The sequence below is a fragment of the Cricetulus griseus genome, chromosome 4 (assembly GCF_003668045.3).
Source record: "Cricetulus griseus strain 17A/GY chromosome 4, alternate assembly CriGri-PICRH-1.0, whole genome shotgun sequence".
Lineage (NCBI taxonomy): Eukaryota > Metazoa > Chordata > Mammalia > Rodentia > Cricetidae > Cricetulus > Cricetulus griseus.
The window spans coordinates 194,440,468-194,463,516 of record NC_048597.1 but is presented as its reverse complement, the minus strand read 5'-3'; the positions used below and the strand labels follow the sequence as shown (position 1 = coordinate 194,463,516).

The 23,049-nt window shown below is 38.3% G+C and overlaps 1 protein-coding gene across 6 annotated transcripts in view; it reads right to left on the bottom strand.

Moving 5' to 3' along the window:
• Positions 1 to 23,049, bottom strand: part of Bckdhb (branched chain keto acid dehydrogenase E1 subunit beta) — a 177,793-nt gene that overhangs the window by 49,483 nt on the left and 105,261 nt on the right. For all 6 annotated transcript variants that reach the window (XM_027411032.2, XM_027411031.2, XM_027411030.2 and 3 more), the window contains exon 9: positions 7,679 to 7,765. In XM_027411032.2, the coding sequence (XP_027266833.1) occupies positions 7,679 to 7,765 (87 nt within the window). The remainder of the gene's footprint in view (positions 1 to 7,678; positions 7,766 to 23,049) is intronic.

Here is a 23,049-nt window from a genome sequence, read left to right as displayed (position 1 = left end):
ATCATAGAATTAAGCCTATTTCTAACCACAGTAATCCTTCCTTAACCTCACAGAATGTTCTAAATCTTCCAGTGGATGCCAAAAGTCACAAAGGGCACCAAGTCACAATATGCTATCTTCCCTCTATATGAATGCCTTCCTTTGACAAAGCTTGACTCGGTGAGATGGACAATAACATTTTGCTCATAAGGGGAAATGATTACAGCAATATCCTGTAATAAAATCCCAGGCATGGCTACTACTGAGCTTTGAGGGTACTATTATAAACATAAGAGAATGGTAGAAACCACAGATAAGAGGGAGTGATGCACCTCACCTCTCTCCTCATTGAAATGGTAACCTGCATTTGTGCTTTCAAGTCTTGGCTCACATGCTCGACATTCTAAAATTATTCTTATCTCAGTGAAGTCACACCCTTATCAATACAACTAGTGTGCATTTTCTTTTGGCTCCTAGACATTCCACCAACTACTTCAGTCCTTCCCCCATACCTTTCTCTTGAGTCAAATCTTCCTATCAAATTCATCCTCCTACTCTCTAAAACCCACCTTTCTTGTCAATCCTACCCCTAGGTGGTTGGCATGAAGACCCTCAAATTCCTCAATTAGATTATGGAGATAGTTTTTTCATGAACCTCTCCAGCCTACCCTCCCAAACTGGAAAAAATCCATCTGCTAGTCCCCTGCTTAAACTCCTTTAATCATATGCCACTGCACTATTTTTTTTTACTTCCTACTGTTTTCTATTTGCCAAGTCTATAAGGTATATTCTATGCATAGTATACAGGAAAATTGGAATTGATATCCAGGTGATCCAGGTTGGTCCTGCGATTTCTTCCATACACAGACAAATTCTTTGGGTTCTAAATCCTACTTGTCAACCTTTACCTCAGGCTACAGCCTTTCATACTGTACTCTAACCATACCAAAACCATGCTTATCCCTAGACTTGCACTCCCTTCTACCCAAATTGAATCCACCTTCATTTCCAGGGTTATGCTCACCCTTGTGCTACATTAGCTACCACGTATCAATTACATAGTCAAAGATTTTACAATCTCACAATGCTCTTGACTGTGTCATATTATATTCTATACTGGATCACTGTTTATCATCTATTCCTTTTAGTAAATTCAAAGTGTCTAATGCAAGAACTCCCAAATGCCCAAATTAAGGCATTGCCAAAGTACTGAAGAAACACAAACACACACACTTACTTACAGGACTAAGTTATCACTCAAGAATCAGTCAGTGCCTTGAGCTAGTAGGAGCTCAGGGACTATGGACTGACAGTTGGGGAACCTTCATGAAACCAAACTAGGCCCTCCAAATGTGGGTGACAGTTAGGTGGTTTGATCATTTTGGGGGGGACTGGCAGTGGGACCAGAAACTATCCTGGGTGCTTGAACTGGCTTTTTGGAGTACATTCCCTATGGTGGGATACCTTGCTCAACCTTAATACAGGGGGGAGGGGCTTGGTCCCTCCTCAACTTGGTATGCCAGAGTTTGTTGACTCCCCAAAAAAGGCCTTACCCCCTCTGAGGTGTGGATGGGGGTGAAGGGAGGAGGTGTGAGAAGGGGAGGAAGAAGAGACTGGGGTTAGTATGTAAAATGAAAAAAAAAATAAGAAAAACTAAAAAGAATCAGTCAGTGAAACCAACACATAGGGATCACACAAAGATGCAAGACACCTAACTGGACCCACTCTTTTAGGTCTTATATAAGCAACTTACTGCTGCAATGAAAGAGCATCCTTGGAGGTTTTCAAGCAGAGGGTAGGCAACTTGATGTTTTGAAAAAAAATAAAGAGCAGGATGTGATAAGGGGTGAGAGGCTGGGGACAAAGAAGTAAAACGTCCCCCAAAAAGCTTCAGGAAGCAAGTGTTCACACTGAGCGAAGCTGGTTTCCATGAGCTGACAAAAACCCCACCTTCACAGCTTCCTGTTCTCACTCTTTACTGTTTAAATCCTTCCAGATAAAGCATTCTATTATATTTTGTATCACCTCAAAAAATAAGCAAGGAAAAAGAATTTTATGTCTAAAGCTCAACACTAGGTCAGAGCCGAAGATTCCAAGAACAGCCATGCAAACTTAAGACTGCCTCCCACACCCCTAAAAAATAGAGTGAGGGCAGCGAAGGCGGGTGGTGGGAACTAGCACACAGAAGACAGAGGGAGAAATGGGCCAGAGTGCAATGGGGGCTTCACTCCAGATACTCATGAGCAGACCTGTCCTCAGTACAATCCGGGGAGACTCAGATGTGACTGCTATCTATGGCCGCAGAAGCCACTCACAAAAAGCACTCATCAGGCTTTGGTGCAAAACTGCTCTTTACCGAGTCCAGCTCCAGCTCCCATTTCTGCTTCTCTGAGAACTAACCACCTTGTGGTTGTATCACCCTGTGATGGACAAACTGGTGACCTCTGAGAGTCACCAATGCCATTCATGAGGGACTACCCTCATCACATTCTAGATGCCTGGCATCCTAATCCAGTCACGTATGTATGACATCTACATAAGAATACTGTAGGAACTCAAGCTCCAGGGGCAGCTGGGCTTGGATGCAGCCCCCTCTGTCTGGGAGAAGGTAGACAATGCCTGAGGCTGAAGGATGATCAGCTGTTTCAGCACAGGTTTTCTGTCTGGAATCTTGAAGACTTTATTTTTACATATAATATATCAGATTTCTATTTTTCGGTTCCCCAGCACACTTTTCATTTATATTTAGAAATATATATATATATATTTCTATAATAATAATATATATATATATATGGGATGTAATACGTATACATGTCATACATGTAATTTTAAACAGACAAAAAAAAGTCCAGCTCATAGTCAAAAGCTATATGCTGACTGGCTCCATCTTTTAGCAATGAGGTATAATTCCCCTGACTGCTTTGTCTGTTGCTAACATGTCACTAATAAGCACTTTAAAAAAATTGAGATGACAAAGTTAATAAACTACTCTTCAAATTAGTATCTTTATGACTCTTAATAATAATATATGTACCACAGTGGCAAAAACGCAAAATCATTTAGGATCTGTCCTCTCTTTCATACTGGCATGCTTAAATACAGCATTTATATATTTGGTAGTAATGGTTTTATATGGGAAAAAAAACTGCCAAACCAACCTTTCTAACATGAAACAGTTAAGAAAGGCAAAATTCCTTCTGTTAAAAGCTACAAAACTTTCCTTTCACACAATGATTCACGAGGGCTCTGTAAAAATCTTCCAAACTATCAGGATCCGATCACCTTACAAAAGTGTGTGTGTGTGTGTGTGTGTGTGTGTGTGTGTGTGTGTGTGTGTATTTGCATGCGTGCCTGTCTGTCTGCATGCCTGTCTGTCTGTCTGTCTGTGTAACAGTTCTTATTCTCAGCAAGGAGACCGCACAGAAAGGATAAAAACAATGGTATGGAAAGTTACCATCCTCTCCAGTTGGATTCTCTATTGCAAAGTTATTGCTTCCATGTGTTTAAAAAAAAAAAAAAAGCCTTAAGCAACCACAATCCCTAAAATTTTTGGCATTCTTATTAAGTAATTGAACGGGGGGGGGGGGGCACACGAAAAGGCCTATTTTTTATTATCACACAATTATATCAGAGTCAGAGATTTGTCATTTTGGGAATGTGAGGGAAGGTAATAACAAAGGTTGGCTTCTAGAATGTTTGCAGGAATCACACTATGTATCCAAAGCTGTGAAAGTGCCTCACACTATTTGATCTCAACATTTAAATGTGTAATTACTGTGCTGGACACCAGATTCACAAATATATAATACAACTTAATTTGGAGGGAATTAAAAGGGGTAAAGTTAATGCTCTTTTTTTGGTACAGTAAAGATATTGTTTTTGAAAATCTGGGGTTATACAAAGCTGAGGAACACAAACACGACATAAAATTCATTTTCTGCAAACACTGAAATCGTGGCTCAATGCCACAATGAAGAGGTCAATGAATTATTTAAAATCTATTGTCTGTGTACTTTTTTACATGCTGGAGTTCAAAGGTAATATCTTCAGGACTTCAAGTTTCAGCGTGTGTCAAATGAAAGGGGAGAGCAAAAAAATGCCCTCACCCTAAAGTGAGAACAGATGGGAATGTAGAATTAGATGAAAAGAGACAGTGAGCCTTTGAAGGAAGGACCACAGAATCTCTCCCAAAGCGGGACAAATGTATCAAACCTCAGCTTCTTCTGCCTCCCACTTAACGTCCAAATTAAATCTAATGTTCTTGATGAAATACTTTCCTTTAATTCTTATCAGCATTTTTCCATACATAGGAATTTTAGAAGAGACTATTAATAAATGTGTGAATGATTTCTACAGACTCAGCATAAGGTAGTCATTCTTCTGATGAATTTAGCATTATTTCACAACAAAACTATAATAATGCTAGTAATAATTTAAGGGGCAGTATGAGGAAGAAGAAACAGTTCTGAAGAGATTGAAGATGTAGACTCTAAAAGTCTTGCCTGATTGAAGAGCCATCTGCTGCAAATTAAAGTTTTGTAAATAAGTTAGGTCTATATTTTATATTCATTCTTCTCATATTTTATTTGTATAACTAAAAATAATCTTTCCATAGTAATGCCAACAATACTAAGATATTGTCAAGGTGTTTTTCTGCCAGATATTTAATTTTTGTAGCATACTCTGAAGCTTCTAATAATATCAATTACAAAACTTAAAAAGCTATTTTTCATGTGATGCTAAAATTCTCAGCATTTTTATTTGGACTATAGGTAATAACTTAAAATATAAATGAAACATTTTCTGATTTCCAAGAGTTTTCAGATTTTTGTGTATTTAAAAACAGTAATTTTACTATTTTATAATTATTCTCTTAAGATATAACCAATTTTAAAGAATAAGCCATGGGTTTATAAAGAGCTGCCATGTGTGTTCCACATAACAACATGTGGGGAGCAATGCCGTAACTTAAACACTTCATATAAAACTTAAGATTCTTTGATGCAATGAGAACCGGATATATCAGCAAGGAGTAAGCAAGTCTAGAGTCCATTCTCATCCGCAGTTTCAAGCTGCTTCCCTCAACAACAATGAAAATGCTTTCCTCGGACGTTTCCTTTCTCTTCTGCCAAGAAAGATGACTTTCAATACCATAACCCTATTTTATGCTTTCTAACCTTACAAGGTTCAAACATCAAAAAGAAATATAGAAGTATGAATCACTCCACGTGGTGAAAGCAACTATAACTCACTTCAGTGACTTCATTTAAAACAGCCCACAGCACCAGCAACCTGATGCAGGTCTCACTGGCAGGAGGCTGAGAGCTCCCACCTCATTTAGCTAGACAAGTGCATAAAACAATTGCTGAAAACACTTTGACCTATTTTTAAACATGACTCCTAAAAAGGAAGAGCCCGCATCTCTAGCTTCCGTTTTTTAAAATCTTCTTTACCAATAGGGAAAAGGCAATAAAAGGCAAACACACTTATTGAGATTTATTTAGATTCATTTTCTGTGTTCTGTGCTTATGTAAATAAAGCTTAACTTAAGACGAAACGAAATTCTAATTACCCAAAACATTAAATGCAAATCCCTTACAATTTTACAATATTACCTAATTCACCTTGTAGTTTACTAGTTGAATTTTTCGATAGAAACATACAATTTTATAATGAATTCAAAATTTCTATGTTCTTCTTGGGGCTGACGGACTCCCAGAAATGATTGTGTATTTATTCTCCCAGCATTGACTCAAAATTCCTGGGCTAGTTCAAGACCTTTCCCGTCTTCATAAGCCTGTCAGTCACAACACTTTAGTAACAAACATGCATCTGGTGAAAAGGTAACTGGTTGAGGCTATGATGTCTCAGGTGCCTGTGAATATCTAAGGAGCTATGGTCAGTCTGTGAGCATCTGGGTGTGGTCCAAGCTGCCTTGCTTTGCTGTATTCGTCTCATGGTACAAATACGATTACACAGTGGGTAATCTCTCTGTCAACTTTTACCACCATAAATCATCTCACATTTTCAGGACCTGACTGTGACACACGCTTTGTGATTTTTGGTGCTGGCAAGCTGCAATGGCAGTGTTTAAACTCTTAACCCTGTGTTTCTGAAATGAGGATTTGCTAATGTATTCGTGGGGCTGAAGAGTCATTTTTCCATAAACATGAGTCCACATATTATTTAAAATCTAAGAAACACCAGATTAGATCATCTTTCTAAGTCCATTTCAGTCTGAAAACTAGTATTCGACTCTACCGCAGCCTACCAATACAGACCACATTTTAAAAGCAAGCCCGGAGGAAGGAATCTTTACAAGGAGACACAAGTTTCAAGTCCAACTACCTTCTATTTGTTTTCCTTGTACAATTATATGCAAATGACATTTGGCATAAACCATGAGCCTATTATCCAAGCAGTGGGTTGTTAGGGTTCATTCTGCAATCATTCTGCTCCTGGAGGCTTCAGTACATACACTACAGAGTTATCAGGAGTCAGAAAAATCCAGTTTCTTTTGCCAACTCTGCCTCTGCCTTGAAATAACATCTTGGCATTATGGTGACTATTCCTAAAGCTTCATTTTAAAAAGATTTGGCACATTATATTACTCAATAATTAGTGTATAATGCAAACCGAGTATTTATGACACTTAAATGGTATTAAATAAACAGAAAATCAAAACACTGACAAAACTCAGTCACTTTTTTCAACCCTTCAGTAGCTATAGACAACATACATCTTCATTTTCATTGTATATAATTATTAGATTTAGTTTTTAAAATCCTTTGTTCAAATCAGTTTCACAGTATTATTTTTAAAAACTTATGTAATTTAACTAGCACATAAACTATTTTTTGGAAAAAGTCATTTGCTGGTTAGAAATTTTAAAGTAATTTACAGCATTATTCTTTCACTGTAACTTCTATGAAACTACTAATACCACGCTTATGCATTCTCTACACAGATGTATTTTAATAATTAAAGAGTTGTGGTTCCAGAAAAAAGAACAAAAGCTTTTACAAAATACAAAGACATTCTGAGTTCAAAATGCATGTAGTTTACTTTTGATTACTTAATTTTTAAATTTAAAAAATAAGGAAAACTATAATTCCTTTACATGGTACATATTTATGACACATATATGATAAAAAATGTGAAGTAAAATCCCCTTCAAAGGGGTTTTCCCCTGTTACACAGTATCTTAAGTGACCATTTTAAAAATGAAAGTGTTCAATTCATTTCTCAAATATTTCCAATAACACCCCACACTGATTACTAATTAAACTGATTAGTATTTTGAAATTAACTACTTTTGACAGATTTAGGGGTGAGTACGCTAAACTTCTAAGATGAATTTCATAGCCTGCCTATTTCATAACAACATTAAATTTTATTACAAGGGGATTATTAGGTTAATATGGAAAAGAATTCCTTTTTCCTGGTAAGGTGGAAAACACAACTTATTTTATTCAATTCATCTCAAGTTTTTCTTCTTCCACCAGGGTTGTCTTCCACTTTGATTAATTTAAATTGTCTTCTTTGGCACTATAATTACACCATTAGCTGAGGGACGGGACCGTCTCAATGAGAAATGTCATATTCCAAAAGTTCACACTTCAGAATTTGGCAATAAGCAATCTTTCCTTCTGGAACAAACATGTACAACCGCACAAAGGTTACTGCGATACTCTACCTGGACTGTGGAACTGATCTCAGAGGCAAAGCCGCCTGTCAAGGGAGCCTCGTGGCTGATCAGCAGTCGTCCGGTTTTGACCACAGACTGAAAGAGAAAAGGGGAACCTGATGTTGAAGAAGATACATATTTGAAGCATATGATGGCCTTTTAATTCACTAATAAAAACAAACTGCTTAAATTCCGTAAATAAAAAGCAATAAGCTGACTTTATGTTTAGTAAGTTCTTACAAATGCCTTTCTATTGGGTGGGTTTTTGTACTGTCAAGAAATTTTAATGTAGCTTATAGTCTTAGCATGAAAATGAGATTTATAACTCCATGTAGTTATAATTTAAAACGCATGCCTATTTTATAGGACTTTTTTTTTGTTATAAGTGAATAACTGTTTCATATGTCCGTATCTTGGTCTGATTTTTTTCCATCTTTTTATGTTAGGATTTGAAATGCTTTTTTGGTTGGGGGCATATGACACATAAGCACATACAACAATCATCTTAAAAAATATTAGTTGTCCAAAAGGGAAACAAGCATGAAAACACTATTGTGAAGGAAAAAGACACATCATCGAGGGATTCGCCAGTAATAAGTCACTCTGAAAGTGAGGGATTACAACAGTCTTCATGTGGGCACTATAATCTGGTTAAGGACCCGAGTGCCACTTCAACACGAAAAGTGTCACAATGATGTAATCCTGGTGCCTTACAATGGTGTGATAGACTAAGTACAAACACGAGGCAAAGGGGGAGGCTACACTATCACAGCAGGGTGCCAGCTATGTTGGGAGGAAAAACTACTAAAATTGATGATATTGCTTAAAATACATTAAATCATATTGGCAGAGAAGAGGTAAATTCTTCTCTAAATTGCTATTACTCCTGTTTTAAAAACTTCACTATTTTATGAACTTTAAATGAAATCTTCACGGAAAAAGATAATTCTAGTTTAGAATTCAAAGAGAATGGCTGCAGCTTCAGCCAACAGATGTGAAGCTTCAAGATCTGGGCAGGACCCACAACCAAAAAAAGTCACGATAGTTATTAAGTAGTAAACAACATGAGATAGTAAGAACATGAAAAAAACAAACAAAAAAAAAAACACACCTACCACTTTCAATGATTTGACAACCTGAAGGACTGGCATTTGGCTTTCTATGGCTGCAGTAATTTTGACATTTTTAAAAATCAACATTAAACTTCAATGTGCTAAGCTAGAAATGATGGCACACAAACATTCTATAATAATGAAAAAAAGACAACTATGTTTTCAAAATATCCTCCTAAGAGATCTTTCTGCCTTGGTTAATCAGCTTGAGCAATCCATTTTTATTGGACAGATCTCTGTGAAAGCTCTGCCACGCAGAGTCCTGCCAGGATAACAGGACCAATGAAGCAGCTAACATCACCCAAGCTGGACGCTGTAGGTAAATGCCTAACAGGTCAGAATGAGAGAGTTCTCCAAACATGCTGCTTTTATCCCAAAACTCCATATAATGTACTAGCGCTTTATAAATCAGGTTTGAACCTATCCAAGATCAAATGACAACATTTAGAATGAACATTGAAACCCAACAAGCAATCAGGGCAGACAGTCTATGGTTCCAGCAATCTACAGAGGGGAAAGACATATATAGAGAGAGATTAGAAGATAGATAGACAGATGATATCTATGAGGCAGGAGAAATGCAGGTGATAAATACATATACATAAATACATAGTACATACATAATGATATAGGAGAAATATTTCCAACTCTGACACTTCAAGCAGTATGATATGCAAGTATACAGAACCAAGACCTTCTGAGCATCCCTCAGGAGGAAAATGGCTACACGGATGCACCCTTACACCATAGAGTACTGTGGGGCCACGGAAAAGATGGACAACATGGAAAGATGTCCGAAGTTAATTAGAAAAATAAGTAACTTGAAGAACAATGGCTCATTTTTGTGAAAAATGATGAGACACATACCCTTTTAAGCGGGTATGTTATTGGAAATATTCCTTCTACATGATCAGAAGTTATTTCTCCTGAAAAAAAAATGGTAGTTAAGGAGGCACATGCAAGGTACTTTAAACATTTATCATATCATTTAGGTTATTGAAAATATTCCCAGTAAGCCTAAATAAATAAAAATAAAAGCCCATGGATTAACACTAAATTGACAAATCACTATGGTCACAATCTCCTCGAGAAATAGAATTGTTTTAAATAATATCATAGGATTCCTTTCAAAAACAGAGGAAGCCTTGGGTCACAGACTGCAGAAGCAAATGGTTACATTAAAATCAATGGAGGCCAGCCTCCACCTGCCACCTTCTTAGAGATCTGTTCATGCAGAATCCATGTGAAGCTCCTTGCTGAGACTTCAAGACAACGGACCTCAGACAGTGACAAATAGCCCATTGGTGTGAGAGGGTCAAGTCCACTATCTCTGACTGTGCCTAACATAAAATGTGCTGCCATTCTCAGATAGAGGATGTCGCTATCAGAACTGCAGAACCAACTCCAGAAATTCCTGAAACACCAAGAACTAGAGGGCAGATGAAGCAGAACATAACCTTACTTTGCATGTGTGGAGATGCCAGCTTGCACTCATACAAGTAAAAGACAGCATGCAAAGAAGAGGCATACAGAAGCAATTATCAGAATCGCAAGTTATCTCAGCACCACTGGGGCCCCTGCTCTGAACCACGGATTTTGTGCCCACTAATTCACTTAATTTAGAATGTAGTCAAGTTTCATTATTTTATGCTAAAAAAAAATCTCTGAACCCTGGAAATCATTTACACGTATAAAATAAAGAAGAAACACTGCTATTTTCAGCCATACTCCCTAGGAATTAACATCTATTTGATTGTCTGGATCTAGTTCAACCATTTCGTGAGGCAATCAGAAACCCAATGTGGCATATGCTTCTCACCATTCATATTTTTTAATTTGCTAAGACTCCAAAATTGTTTTTCCTATTCCATTTCATTATTTTCACTTTATTAATATTGTGATCAATATTGAGATTAACCCAAATTTATAAAACAGAATTCTGTCATTTGTGGCTCGATTAAATAGCTGTTAAAATTAAGTTTAGTTTTCAAAGATCATACATACACCTAGGTAAACTTTAAAACACACAACTACCTAGAAGTTTCTTTACAAAGTTGGCACTTTCCTGAACTACCTTAAAATCAGTATGGTGCTTTCTAAACGTGGTTGTTATTAACTATTTTAAAATACAAAACAATAGACATAAATGATAATACTTTTCTTCTAAAGAAAAAGAAGCTTAAAGTTGTCAAGTTCCCATCTGCGAGAAGTACTTCTCATCTAAAAGAAATTCAAGTGTTTAAGCAACTTTTCAATATGAAAGCTAAACCAATCAAAGCCAGGAAAAATCACATAGGCTGGATTTTCCAGTTCCTGCTTCCCCAACTTTTTACCACTTAAAACTGCCCCTGGATTATGGTCTGTGGCACATAGGGCACCGCTGAGTCAGAGGCGACAAATGGCACCAGCAAAGGCTAAGCCAATTAAAGATTAGGTCTGTGAAAAGCTTCTCCATGTTTTTCTCCATATTCCAAAAATAGGAAACTCTGTTCCTCACCTGTTAAAACCTTAAAGGCTGCCCCCTCTCCCAGCAAAGTTCCCTCACTTCAAGATCTTTCACTAGACACCAGCAGCCTCCTGTCATAGGAGAGGAGAGGCAAGCAAAATGCGGGCATGGAAAGTCACAGATAAATACGATACCCCATTTGGATAAAACCCTGGCTTGGGATCTATGGCTTTACCCCACCTGCTATGCTCTGCCTAAGCATCTATAGGAATGGTAAGAAGCTAAGCCTATCTATAAATGACAGCTAACACAAACACAGTGGTCTGAATATGGGAGACACTCCAAGCAAGTCAGATCAAACTCTATGACAACAAATATTTAAAGATATTGCACACATCATCTTTGTGCCTTTATACTATTATAAAACCCATTTGAAGGTAACCTAAAAATACACCTCAGCACAACCTGCAATGGTTTGAAGTAAAAGTCCAAATCAGTGGAATTTTAACATAGCTTTTATCTGTTGATGTAAAGCAATTTTTAGCTGTTAGAGTAAAGCATAAATTTCATACCTATATACAGGTCCCCTGTGATGTGCCATACCTGCAGGCTATGTCACTTTAGCAACAAGACACCAGTCACCGAAGAGCTAAGCTGTACGCCTCAAAAATGGTCATGCAGACGCTGGCTGCCCAAATGCTGGACATATGTTTTAGTGAATGTAGCCTTTAAAGATTTAACACCATCCAACCAGGAAAATTATTAAGCTGTCATTCCAGGAGAAAATGATACAGACAGGCAGACCTTTAAGCTTGCATATGCTTGGAAGTACAACACCAGAATGCTGTGTGTGTGTGTGTGTGTGTGTGTGTGTGTGTGTGTGTGTGTGTGTGTGTGTGTTATTTCTTATTCAAAATCTATAGCAAAACTTCTCCTCAAGACAACTCAAACCTTATCAGCACCAAGGTGAGAAAGATATTCAAGTTGGCAAGATGCAGTGAGAATGTAATATTCTGGATAGGCAATTTATCAATTCCTATCAGAGTATAAAGATGAGGACAGCAAATGAAACACCAAAGCCAGTCTTCACCAGTAACCACAATGATTGGCGAAGTCATAACACATTTTCACTTATGGAACATGTTACTCAGTAATTACACAATCTAGAATTTGTTAAGGACATAGTACCGATGAGCTTCAAATATCAATGGGAATGAATTAGGTAAGTATTTTTGAAACATTTTCATGTATAGTAGCCAAACACATTTCACAGGAAGAAAAAAAAGAAAGAAAACTGGGGTGGGGGGCGCAATTAGTCACAGGCTGACAAATGTATCATTAGATGCCTGGAAACCAGTATTTATCAGCATGCCTGCTGCACATGACTGGACCACTGGCCAGCGTTCCACTGGAGAAATACCAACACTAAAAAGAGCCGTCGAGAGCTCTGGGGAGAGTTCTGAAAAGTCCATTTTGGCAAAGATAGTGCTGGCAGGGTTACAAATATTTAATATTGTAGGAGAGTAGTGTAAACTGAGAAAAACTGAATCCCTGCGGCTTTGTCACCCCTGTGGGAAAGGAGGTAAAGGCACAAGCAGAAAGAAGTAACAGCTGAAGGGCATCCAGAGGTGGAAGACACAAGAGTGCACCCCTTCCGTGCACTGTTGTGAAATCTTCAGACACTCTCCATGGTTCATTTTCCTCCATTATTCTGAAAAATCATAGTGGAAATCCTGAAGAACTTTAGAAAACTCAATTCTGACAAAATTATGAGTGTCCATGATTCTAAAAGCTACTTCACAATACTTTGGGTAAGCCTGCCGGTGCCAGGCAACCTTTTACCTCTGCAGTTAGCTTTTACGCTGCCCTCAAAGCCTAAAGCATGTGAGCCTGGGCTACTCTGAGAACATGAGCTATGCTCTTCTACATCTGCCTTTCCCTAAACCAGCAGACATTCTACCCTCTCTGGAGACCCATCTCTCCAACCCTGCCTGGTCCCCACAACAAGCTGGATTTCCTCTTGCTTTAAAACTCCATGGTACTACTTTCTCAGTTTATCAGATTTTTCCATCTGACAATACTAGGACCTTTTATAAGACCTAAAACCAAGACACAGGGGCAAGCATCAAAGAACAGGATCCAGGTGGCACACAATTGCTACATCCCTCCTAAAAACATTACTGATTTACTTTGCAACTCCCTGCAGCTGTCCTAGCCAGCACACCACATTCTCAACACAAGTCAGAACATAACGCATGGCACATTATGGATTCAAATTCGATGGGCTCGTTTAATGTTGTTTGGGGAGACGTATATACATTATTAAAATATAGCAGTTTAAATATTTATTTGAGTGGGCTTTTTGGTTTTTGTTTTGTCTTTTCCTTTTGAGAAATGTTGCTTTTTTTATTGAGGAAGGAGCTCTATGCTATCTCCTCCCAACAAATTCAACACCACGAAATTATCTATGTAATGTTCCGTCTCTAACCAAAACATGTCACACACAGCTGAAGCTGAGTTTGAGGGTGTTCGGCACATTGTGTTGTGTTGATTTTAAATATATGAACAGAGTTGCTCTCACTCTGAAGTCTCCAATAGTCTAGTCTCTAAGGAAGGACCCTGCTGTTACAAAGGTAGTGAAAGGTAACCCTGAAAACAAACCTCCGATGGCCCTAATCCTGGAAGACTAATGGCCAGCACACCCCACCTCTTTTTCCTATTCCAAGCAAAATATATTTCTATTTTATGCGCCGTTTTCAAATGTACAAACACAAGGTTGGTACTAAACACAAGTTTTCTTTTTCCAGTTGACAAAAGATTACTATGAGGTAAAGGCACTATTGTGGACATTTTTAGACATGCAGTTGCATGTGGGAAAGTATGTGAGCCCCTTGGCTTTAAAGTGTTTTATTGTGTACATTTGGTCCTGTTTGCTTAAACATCATACAAATCTTAACCAAATCTAAGGAACAATGCTTTCCTTTTTCCTGCCAAAATAACTCTTCCAAGATGAAGCAGCAACTGCTTATGTTCTCTTCAATATTACCATGTGCCTATAGTTTTCTCAGCAGGTTTTGAAAACAGGCTGAGCTTGAACTCAAGAGATCTGACTGCCTCTGTCTTCTGCCTTCTGCCTTCTGCCTTCTGCCACCCCAGAGTAGAATGGCTGGATTGTACCATAAACCCATACTTAGCTATGCTGCACCATTTCACATATCCACTAAGAATGGCTTGAGTTCTAATCCCAATGCCAACTGTCTTCTGTGTTTTTTTTTTATTGCAGTCATACTTATGAATGTAACGTCATAACGATTTTTAATTTAATTGGCATTTTAAACATGGGGACAGTAAGCAAACTGCTTCAGATGAGGCTGTCCTGAGGGGAAACTCTCTACTGTTCACTATGTCCATTATCCTTAAACACCCGTCATCTTCTCTGGTTTCTTCACCATGATGAAACAAATACAAATAAACATTTCCCCTAATATCTTCAATATTAATCTTTTCCCAGACTGAATGTCCATGACAGCCCTTCCCTCCTGAAAACCATCACTGGAGAGCCAGCTACTCAAAAATCTCAGTCATAACAAAAAGAGAGTGGGTGTCCACTCTCCATAAAAAAGAGTGCAAGCTTATTCCACGACACAGAACCCACTGAGCCTCGGGTCTGTTCCACCAGTGCCAGTAACTAGAGACACTGAATGCCAATCAAGAAAGCTTAGAACATTAGTGTAAACCAGAAAATCACTTTCCTCACCATTTTATTTAAGTATCTATGTAATTTCTCAATAAACTTTTAATGTTGTATAAATTCCAAAGGACACTAGCTCATATCAAAAACAACCTCTTGAGTCATGAGCTAGTACTGGGGAAAACAAGAAAGTTAACTAAGGTCCCCAAATGGGTTATAATTTCAATTGCCACAACCTCCTAGGGGAAAACATTCCCTCAAAACTAAGAATTTTAAAGACTGTTTTAAGAAACAGTAGATTAAAAGGAAAGAAAGAATGCTATTAAAATGAAGTTCATTTGTTCATAAAATCTTTGAAGAATTTTGAATTTCAACACTTATGTCCTTTTCTAAATTAACAGCAAAAAAAAAAAAAAGGACTTTTTTCTCTCCTTAAAACAATTACTAATGTCTTCTCTTTGCAATTCATATTTCCCTATTTGGCAAACTTTTCTCGTGTTGAAAATGGGAAAATACTATGTCTGGCCATCATAAGAATGATAACTGGTAGAAACTGACATCATTCATCAGACTCCCAGCTTAACATGAAAACTATGATAGTGACCCAAACCCAAACCAAGGCATCAGCCAGTTACATTTCACATGGTTGCTCTAAGCATGTATCAAGGGTGCAATTCTCACAGAAGCCAGCTGGTTGTCTACCAAGGTAATACTTCTCCACAAAATGATCAAAAGTATAAACATGGCTACACTTCTGCATCACCATGGATAAACGGTTTCATTTCCTAAAACTTGGTCCAACTCTATTAGAATAAATGGATTTTTAGTATATTACAAAATGAAAATCATGTGTAGTTCATAATCCATGGTCAAGGCTAAAAAATCTTTTGGATTTTTTTTGGATGCAAACAGTATTATAGGTGAACTTCAAGAATGTTTCAGCAAAACTACAGACTGAGCATATATAACAAATAAAAGAAAGGAATAAACTATAAAACCTTCATATTTTCTTTAAAACCAGAGCCATAGAAGTAAACTGTTACTATGACAGGTGGGCTCAGGGAAAGAAGCCCTTCAGCAGAGAGAGTATCCTGTGCCCACAGAACACTTGCCTACTATTGGGGAAAAAACGTTAAAAACACAGAAGCATGGAAACTTGGAGGCCAAGAATGATAGCCTCAAAACTCAATGTTACTGAAATATTAGTACTATGTGATAATGATAGTTACCAAGATGATTCAGTATTTTTAATCAATTTATAAATTTCCTTTTTTTCAGAAAATTTTACTTCCTGCAATGTCAATACTTTCCTGTTTGATTTCTAATTCTCTAGGTATAATGTTTTATGGGCATAGACTGGTAAAAACATTCAACATAGACTATCTCCCTTCCTTACTTTCCATAAGAACTGATCAGAAAGAAGGAAGTCCTGCCCATTGCTGGAAATATAGCCAACTACCCTAGGGCTAGTGAAATCATGAATTTTGGAGGAGAACCTATAACTGCCCTTTTACTAAACCAGCATAATCCTTAACAACATTCTAAGTATTTGTCCTTATACCCACAGTTAAGTGTAGTTCTCACCACTCATCAAGAAAATTTCTCTTTGCAACAGATGGAAGCCATTACAAAAACCCACACCCAATCAAAATGCAGAGTTGTGGAGCCCAGTCCCAACTGATACGTCTGCAACCCAACTCCTGCACCTAAGGCTCAGGGAACACTGCAGAAGAGGGGGACAGACTGTAAGATTGTAAGAGCCAGAGGGAGTTTTCTGGGAGATTATCTCCTGAAATGTCAGAAGCTACACCATGAAGTCTCTCCAACGTGGCTACCTAAAGATGCCTCAACAAGAATGCAAACATAGACGTGTAATATGAACAGGGGAAAGTTCACAAGGCCTCAACCCTAGAAAAAGAACTATAGGCAACGAAAGAATACTGGAGAAAAATAGTCTTCCCCGGGGGGAAAACACACCAGTTGGCTATCCAATACTGAATGGTCAGCCCTGAAAACATAAACATACAAGCAGATTACATGAGTAGAACAGGTTGTATTTATAGGTTTAGAATACAGACACATACACAAACACACCACACACACACACCACATGTATATGTAACAATGATTAAAGAAAAAAGAGGCCCCAAATTTGAGAGAAAGCAAGTGGGGGTGGGTGCATGGGAAGGTTTAGATGAGGAAAGGGAAGGGGAAATTATGTAATTATAATCTAAGAAAAAAATGTAATGTCATCGATGAATTTCTGAATCCAAGAGAAAAAAAGACAGGGATATTTCAGGCAACATGACCAGGTACACTTTGAATGCTTAGGAAGAGAAGAGAGCACCTTCCAAAGCAGTAGACAGCAGAATATGACATAGCTCAGGCTGGCAGGAATCAACTGGAGAGCGAGAAAACAAAACAAAGGGTCAGAGAAGCTAAGAGTCTCCTATTGGGAAAGATGATCATCCTTTAACGCCCAGCTCAATACTTACTGAGACAGAAGGTCTAATAAAATCAGATGGAAGAGTAGTTGACAACAGACACCCCCAAGCCCAGAGTGTCCAGACTGGGGAGATGGTTCAGGAGTTCAGAAGATTAACCACTCCTGAAGCAGACCTGCATACTTCTCAGGACCCAGGTCACATGGCTCACAACTATCCTCACTCCAGCTCTAGGAGATCCTACACCTCTGGCCTCTGAGGGCACCCATACACACAAGTACACTCACAGGTACTACACAGAACTTAAAATTGTATTCAAATACTTTGATTACTCTTTTATCTATAGGACCTCGAAGGTCAGAAGAGGGCATCAGATCCCCTGGAATTGGAGCTACTGTTTGTTAAGATCCATCGTGGAAGTCCTGGAAGTCAAACCAAGGTCCTCTGCAAGAACAGTACATGCTCCTCCAGGCCACTCCACCCCCAAATAAATCTGTTATTTTTTTTATTCTATTGTTCTAAATGTCTTCAGTAGATGAGATGCATTTTCATTGGTGTTCTGTAATAGCTTCCCCTGAACATTCCATCCTGTAGGGATACAACTTAAGAAGTTAAACAACTCAAAGTAGCTTTAGGAAGTCCCTAAAACTGAACAGAGTCACTAGACCCATCACTAACAGAGTAAATAATAAAAAAAAAACTGAGCTGCAAAGAAGACTCTCAAAGTCAAAAAGCTGCAAAGAATGCTTTGAGACCAAACCAGCTGCCTGAAGAAGCAGAGACCAGCTAACTTCCTGGGAGAGGTTTAGACCAACTGAGCCACTTAGAAAGGACACTCTCCATCCTGTTGAGCCACCTACAGGCTGTGTAGTGTGCTCCAGATTCCCAGCTTTTGTGAGCTGTCACTCATGTTGGCATAGGCCCCAAAGACAGATGCAGCTCTGAGTCTGCTCCTGTAAGTAACCTCTCACCCATATTTCTGTAAGTAACTCCAACAAAATTCATTGAGTTACCAAGTTGGACTCTGATAGTATCCAAACTTTGGTCTGTCATGGGTTCCCTGTCTGGAGTAAGTAGACATCTGTGTTGCATCTACCCAAAAAAAGTTTTGTCACATAACAACTTGCAAAAATCTAAATTCCTTTGGTAGACAAAATTCTCAAAACTATTTTATAAACTTCAATTACATTTATAATACTTAAGTGCGCCCAAGCTAAATACATAATCCCCCATGCATGTCGCTCAGCAAGATGGTTACCTTTAAATGTCAACTTGCCACTATATTGACACCGGGCTAGAGTCTAGATTATGTTGGCCTGTGGATGTCCGTTAAGGACTGTCTTGAGAGTACATTAGCTGATTTGAGGAGATTCAGACTATAGATAGGCAGCATTATTCCCTGGGTTTGGGTCCTGGACTATATAAAAAGAGAAAATGAGAAGAACAAAAGCATAATACATTCATTCTCTCTGATCTTGGCTATGGATGTAATTAGCTGCTTCAAGTTCCTGCTGCCTTAACCTGTGTAACCTGGAGGTGGGAGCTAGAAGATATCCTTTCTCCCCTAAGCTGCTTTCATCGAGGTCTTTTATCACAGCAACAGAAATGAAACAAGGATACATTCAGATACAACCAGAAACCAAAGAAATATCAATATATCTAGAAAGGACAAAAGAAAAATCCTATTCATGTCTTACCCTTAGTCTTAGATTTTAAAGATGTGTCAAAAAAAAAAAAAAAAAAGGAAATCAGTGAACTGTTTCTACTGACTTAACTACCAGGTTCTAATAGAGTCCAGAGAAAGCATACTCCTATGCTCAAAAGGCTAAAACAAAAGTTGTTAAGACAATGGACAGGTAAAGATCTTGGTGGTACCATTCCTAGTCTTCCTGACAACACGACACTACCCCTGCCCCAGGACCTCTTATATGAATGGTGTTGTATTGAAAAAAAATGCAAACAAACTAGGAGTCATTACAACCTGGGAGAAGGAACGAAGGACTTCGGGAAGGACTCAGAACCCAAAGGATACAGGTAGAAACTGATGCTTGTGTCAGTCTGAGCATCAGTGACAGGAATGTATGAGTGCCACTAAACTTTCATTTTTTAACTAACTTTTGCCAAATAGCACTTGAAGAGTAAATATCCACACTAGCCTGTCTGCTCTCCTCACCAGGACACTGTCCCTGCTTAAGAAACGGCCACCCAACCAGGAAGAAAGCCCCCTGCTGCCCCAGCTCAGGTAAGACACTGCACCCCCAAGGTAGCACAACTGTGCTGCTGCACCCTAGGCCCTGATCGGTAGCTCAGAGGCTTCACATCCATCTTTCGCTGCTTGAGAAAGCTTTATTCAACAAAACAGCAGGCAGGCTAACGATGAGTAGATGTCTACAAGCTGACTTTTTTGTTTGCTCATTTGTTTTTTAAGAAAAAGTAGGACTTTTAATTTTTCCCCCTAAGATGCATTTTAGCAAAGAAGGAAATGTCTTAAACCCTGCCAGGCCCCTCTACTTGAAATCAAAGTCAAATTTCTACTGGTTTCCTGTAAGCCTGAGTGAACAATAAAGTCCCTTCAAATTCCTCAACATGTGAGGCCTCAGCTCAGCTTGCTGGCCTTTCATCCCTAGATGACTATCTACCAGAGGCGACCAGAAACTGGTATAAACTGTTCTTTGACACTTCTGGACTTCCAGGTACTCATCTGTCACTGTGCCGTGTTCTTTTTCAAATATGAAAGGGAAGGGTGGAGCCCACAAGGGTCAACAAGTTAATATGGAAAATGGGGCTCAGTGCAGATTTAAAAAAAAAAAGTTAATATGGAAGATACAGCCAAAAATTTAAATGAAAAGCTTGGGATAATAAGGTATGTGTGTACGGCAGTATTGCAATTCTTAAAGTGTGCATTATTCCTGTGCATAATGAATTAATTCTTTGACTTATAAGATATGGGTAAAAACAAGTATGAGTGTGTGTGTTGCTCTACATAAGACACTTACCACAATATATAATATTATGTGTATAATTCGTGTGAGGGGTGGGTGTGCGTAGATATTTCCTCTTTGCATATTTTTGTGGATGGGAGCACACAGTAAGAAAAAAGAAACTAAGATTCTGAACACAAAGCAATGAACCACCTCAGTGTCAGCATAGAAGAGCAACTGTTCTCAGGCCCTCAAAACATTGAAGACAATTAATTGTCTCATCAAAGGGGTAAACACTATCTACTTTTCCTCTTTTTAAAACTGTCTCACAGACATAACTCACTAGTAACTCCAGGGGGAAATGTACTTTGGGCATTCACATTTGTAAGCAGTTACAGAAACTCAGAAACTCATTGCATCAGGAAACTACAAGACTTTAGAGCAAAACCATCCACCACTGAGTCCAAAAATCTGAAAATATTCTTTCCTGCTACCCAATAATTATTTAATCAGAAGCCTCTGTTTGGAACTATGTTGCCATTTTTAAAAATGTACCCAGACAACTACATTTATTATGAGCAAATCATTAACAACTATACCTCCTTTCTGAATATCTGTGAAGATGCCAGACACAACATCTTGTTTAGAAAGTAGGACTGAAGCCGACAATGAAGAACCACAGACTTCATTAGCACTGGGACCAATGCTACTTAACTGAGCCAAGGAAGAACTGCCTGAGACTGTTCTTTCCAAAGTGTGACTCTGGATTTAAATCAATATCTTCACATTTACTCTGTGTGTGTGTGTGTGTGTGTGTGTGAGAGAGAGAGAGAGAGAGAGAGAGAGAGAGAGAGAGAGAGAGAGAGAGAGAGAGAGAGAGAGATTTAAAGACTAAATTCAATAGCATGACACTTTTATTGACATTGAATTTTGACTTAAACTTATTATTTGCTGCCAGTCATAAAACCACAGGGAAAAAAAACAGTTTCTAAAAGACAAGCACAGGAGAGAACTTCCAGCCTTGACGATGAAATAACAAAGGCAGAGCACACCAGGTTGAACATCTTTTCCTTATGGCAGTCATGCTACCAGGCACCTGCACTCAAAGCCCTGCCACTGGCTTACTGTCCTATCAGTTGGCCATAAACAACCTCAGTATTGGACATGTGTATGCACTAGGATGAAGAAATATTAAACTCAGCACACTGGTCACATTGTTTCCTCAGGAGCCTAAGATCCATTCCACAGGAAATCACACACTATATCCAACGTGGGAAGTAGACCCACAATGTGCACTGAGCACATAGAGCCCATCCCACAGTTTGAAACAGCTCGAACCCACGTCCATGAGACTGAGGAAAAAATTCTTGTTTTTGTGATCCTGTAACACACAAAACTGCTTGCAATTTTGGGGTGCCTCTCTACCATACACTGGACAATGATGTTTCAACTGCTAGTTCTAATGGGTTGAGGTAACTCAAATTTTTGTCCTTTATGTTTTTATGAATAACAATACTTGAGGACTTAATCCCCAAATTGTTTTGTTTTTTAACAGAAAAACTGGAAGCTGGTACCAATAGAAACACAGGAATGAAATATTTTCCACAGAAGGTTAACTATGCCTACCTTCAATAGTATGCTAAAAAAAAAAAAAAACAAAGGCACATCAATTAGTGTGCTATGTTTCTCACAGATAATTACAGTCCTTATTTCAATTCCATGTTGTAATTTGTGATACTACAATGTATTGTTGGCAAAAAAAAAAAAAAACAAAACAAAACAGTAAGGGACATAGTCAATAGAAACAAGGCTTGCCAGTGCCTTTAAGGAGTGTACAATCTAGATTACTGAATCTATTTATTAAAGTGTACACAAATTAATGCATACTGAAAATGTAATATGACTAATTTTTAAACAAACAATAATCACCCTTCAAACAACTTAGACATTCATTCCACAACAAAACACTGGCTTTACACATATTCAGCTTGCAATTATCTCACATGCAAGAGAAAGGACAATGGATGCATTAAAAGAGGTGGTGTTCAAATAAGTGCCTGTAAAACATAATAGTGACAGATACAAAAACATAAACCTTATAAGCCCTAGGATGCTCTTCAAGGTCTGTATGTACTCAAATTAAAACCCATAGATAATCTTCCAAAGAGACTGGTCCTATGCTTAGCCATAGTCTGCTTCTGTTGCTTGCTGCTAGATTTCTAATGCTAATGTCCTAAGGAAAAGGATTGTGACAGTGGTCATGGCTGCTGTGGCAATGATGATGCTGGTGTGAGGAAGGAATGAAGAGGAGGAGAATAAAGTATAGTAGGTAAGGTATGGGGGATGACACATGTGAAGCTGCTTAACTAACATTGGTTTAAATGTGAGACTATGATTTTAAAGGTCCTATTAATTTTTTAAAACAGTTTTACTTCTTACTCCAGTTTTATTTACTAAATAATTCACAAATTTTCTATGTTAAGAAATTGTATATGGATTATTTAAAATATTGGCCAGAGAGATGCTTAGAGGGTAAAGGTACCTGCCACCAAGCCTAGTGGCTTGAGTTTGATCCCCAGGACCCACAAAGAAAAAGGACAGAACTGACTCCTCTCATGTGCACACTCATGCACACAACCACCAAAAAGAAAAAAATTAATAAGAAACAAAGACAACAGTATTCTTATTAAGAATGAATAAGTAACCACCATGGACACCAGCATCCATTGCCCTTGTTTGATGCAAGGACGCAACTGATCTCCCACT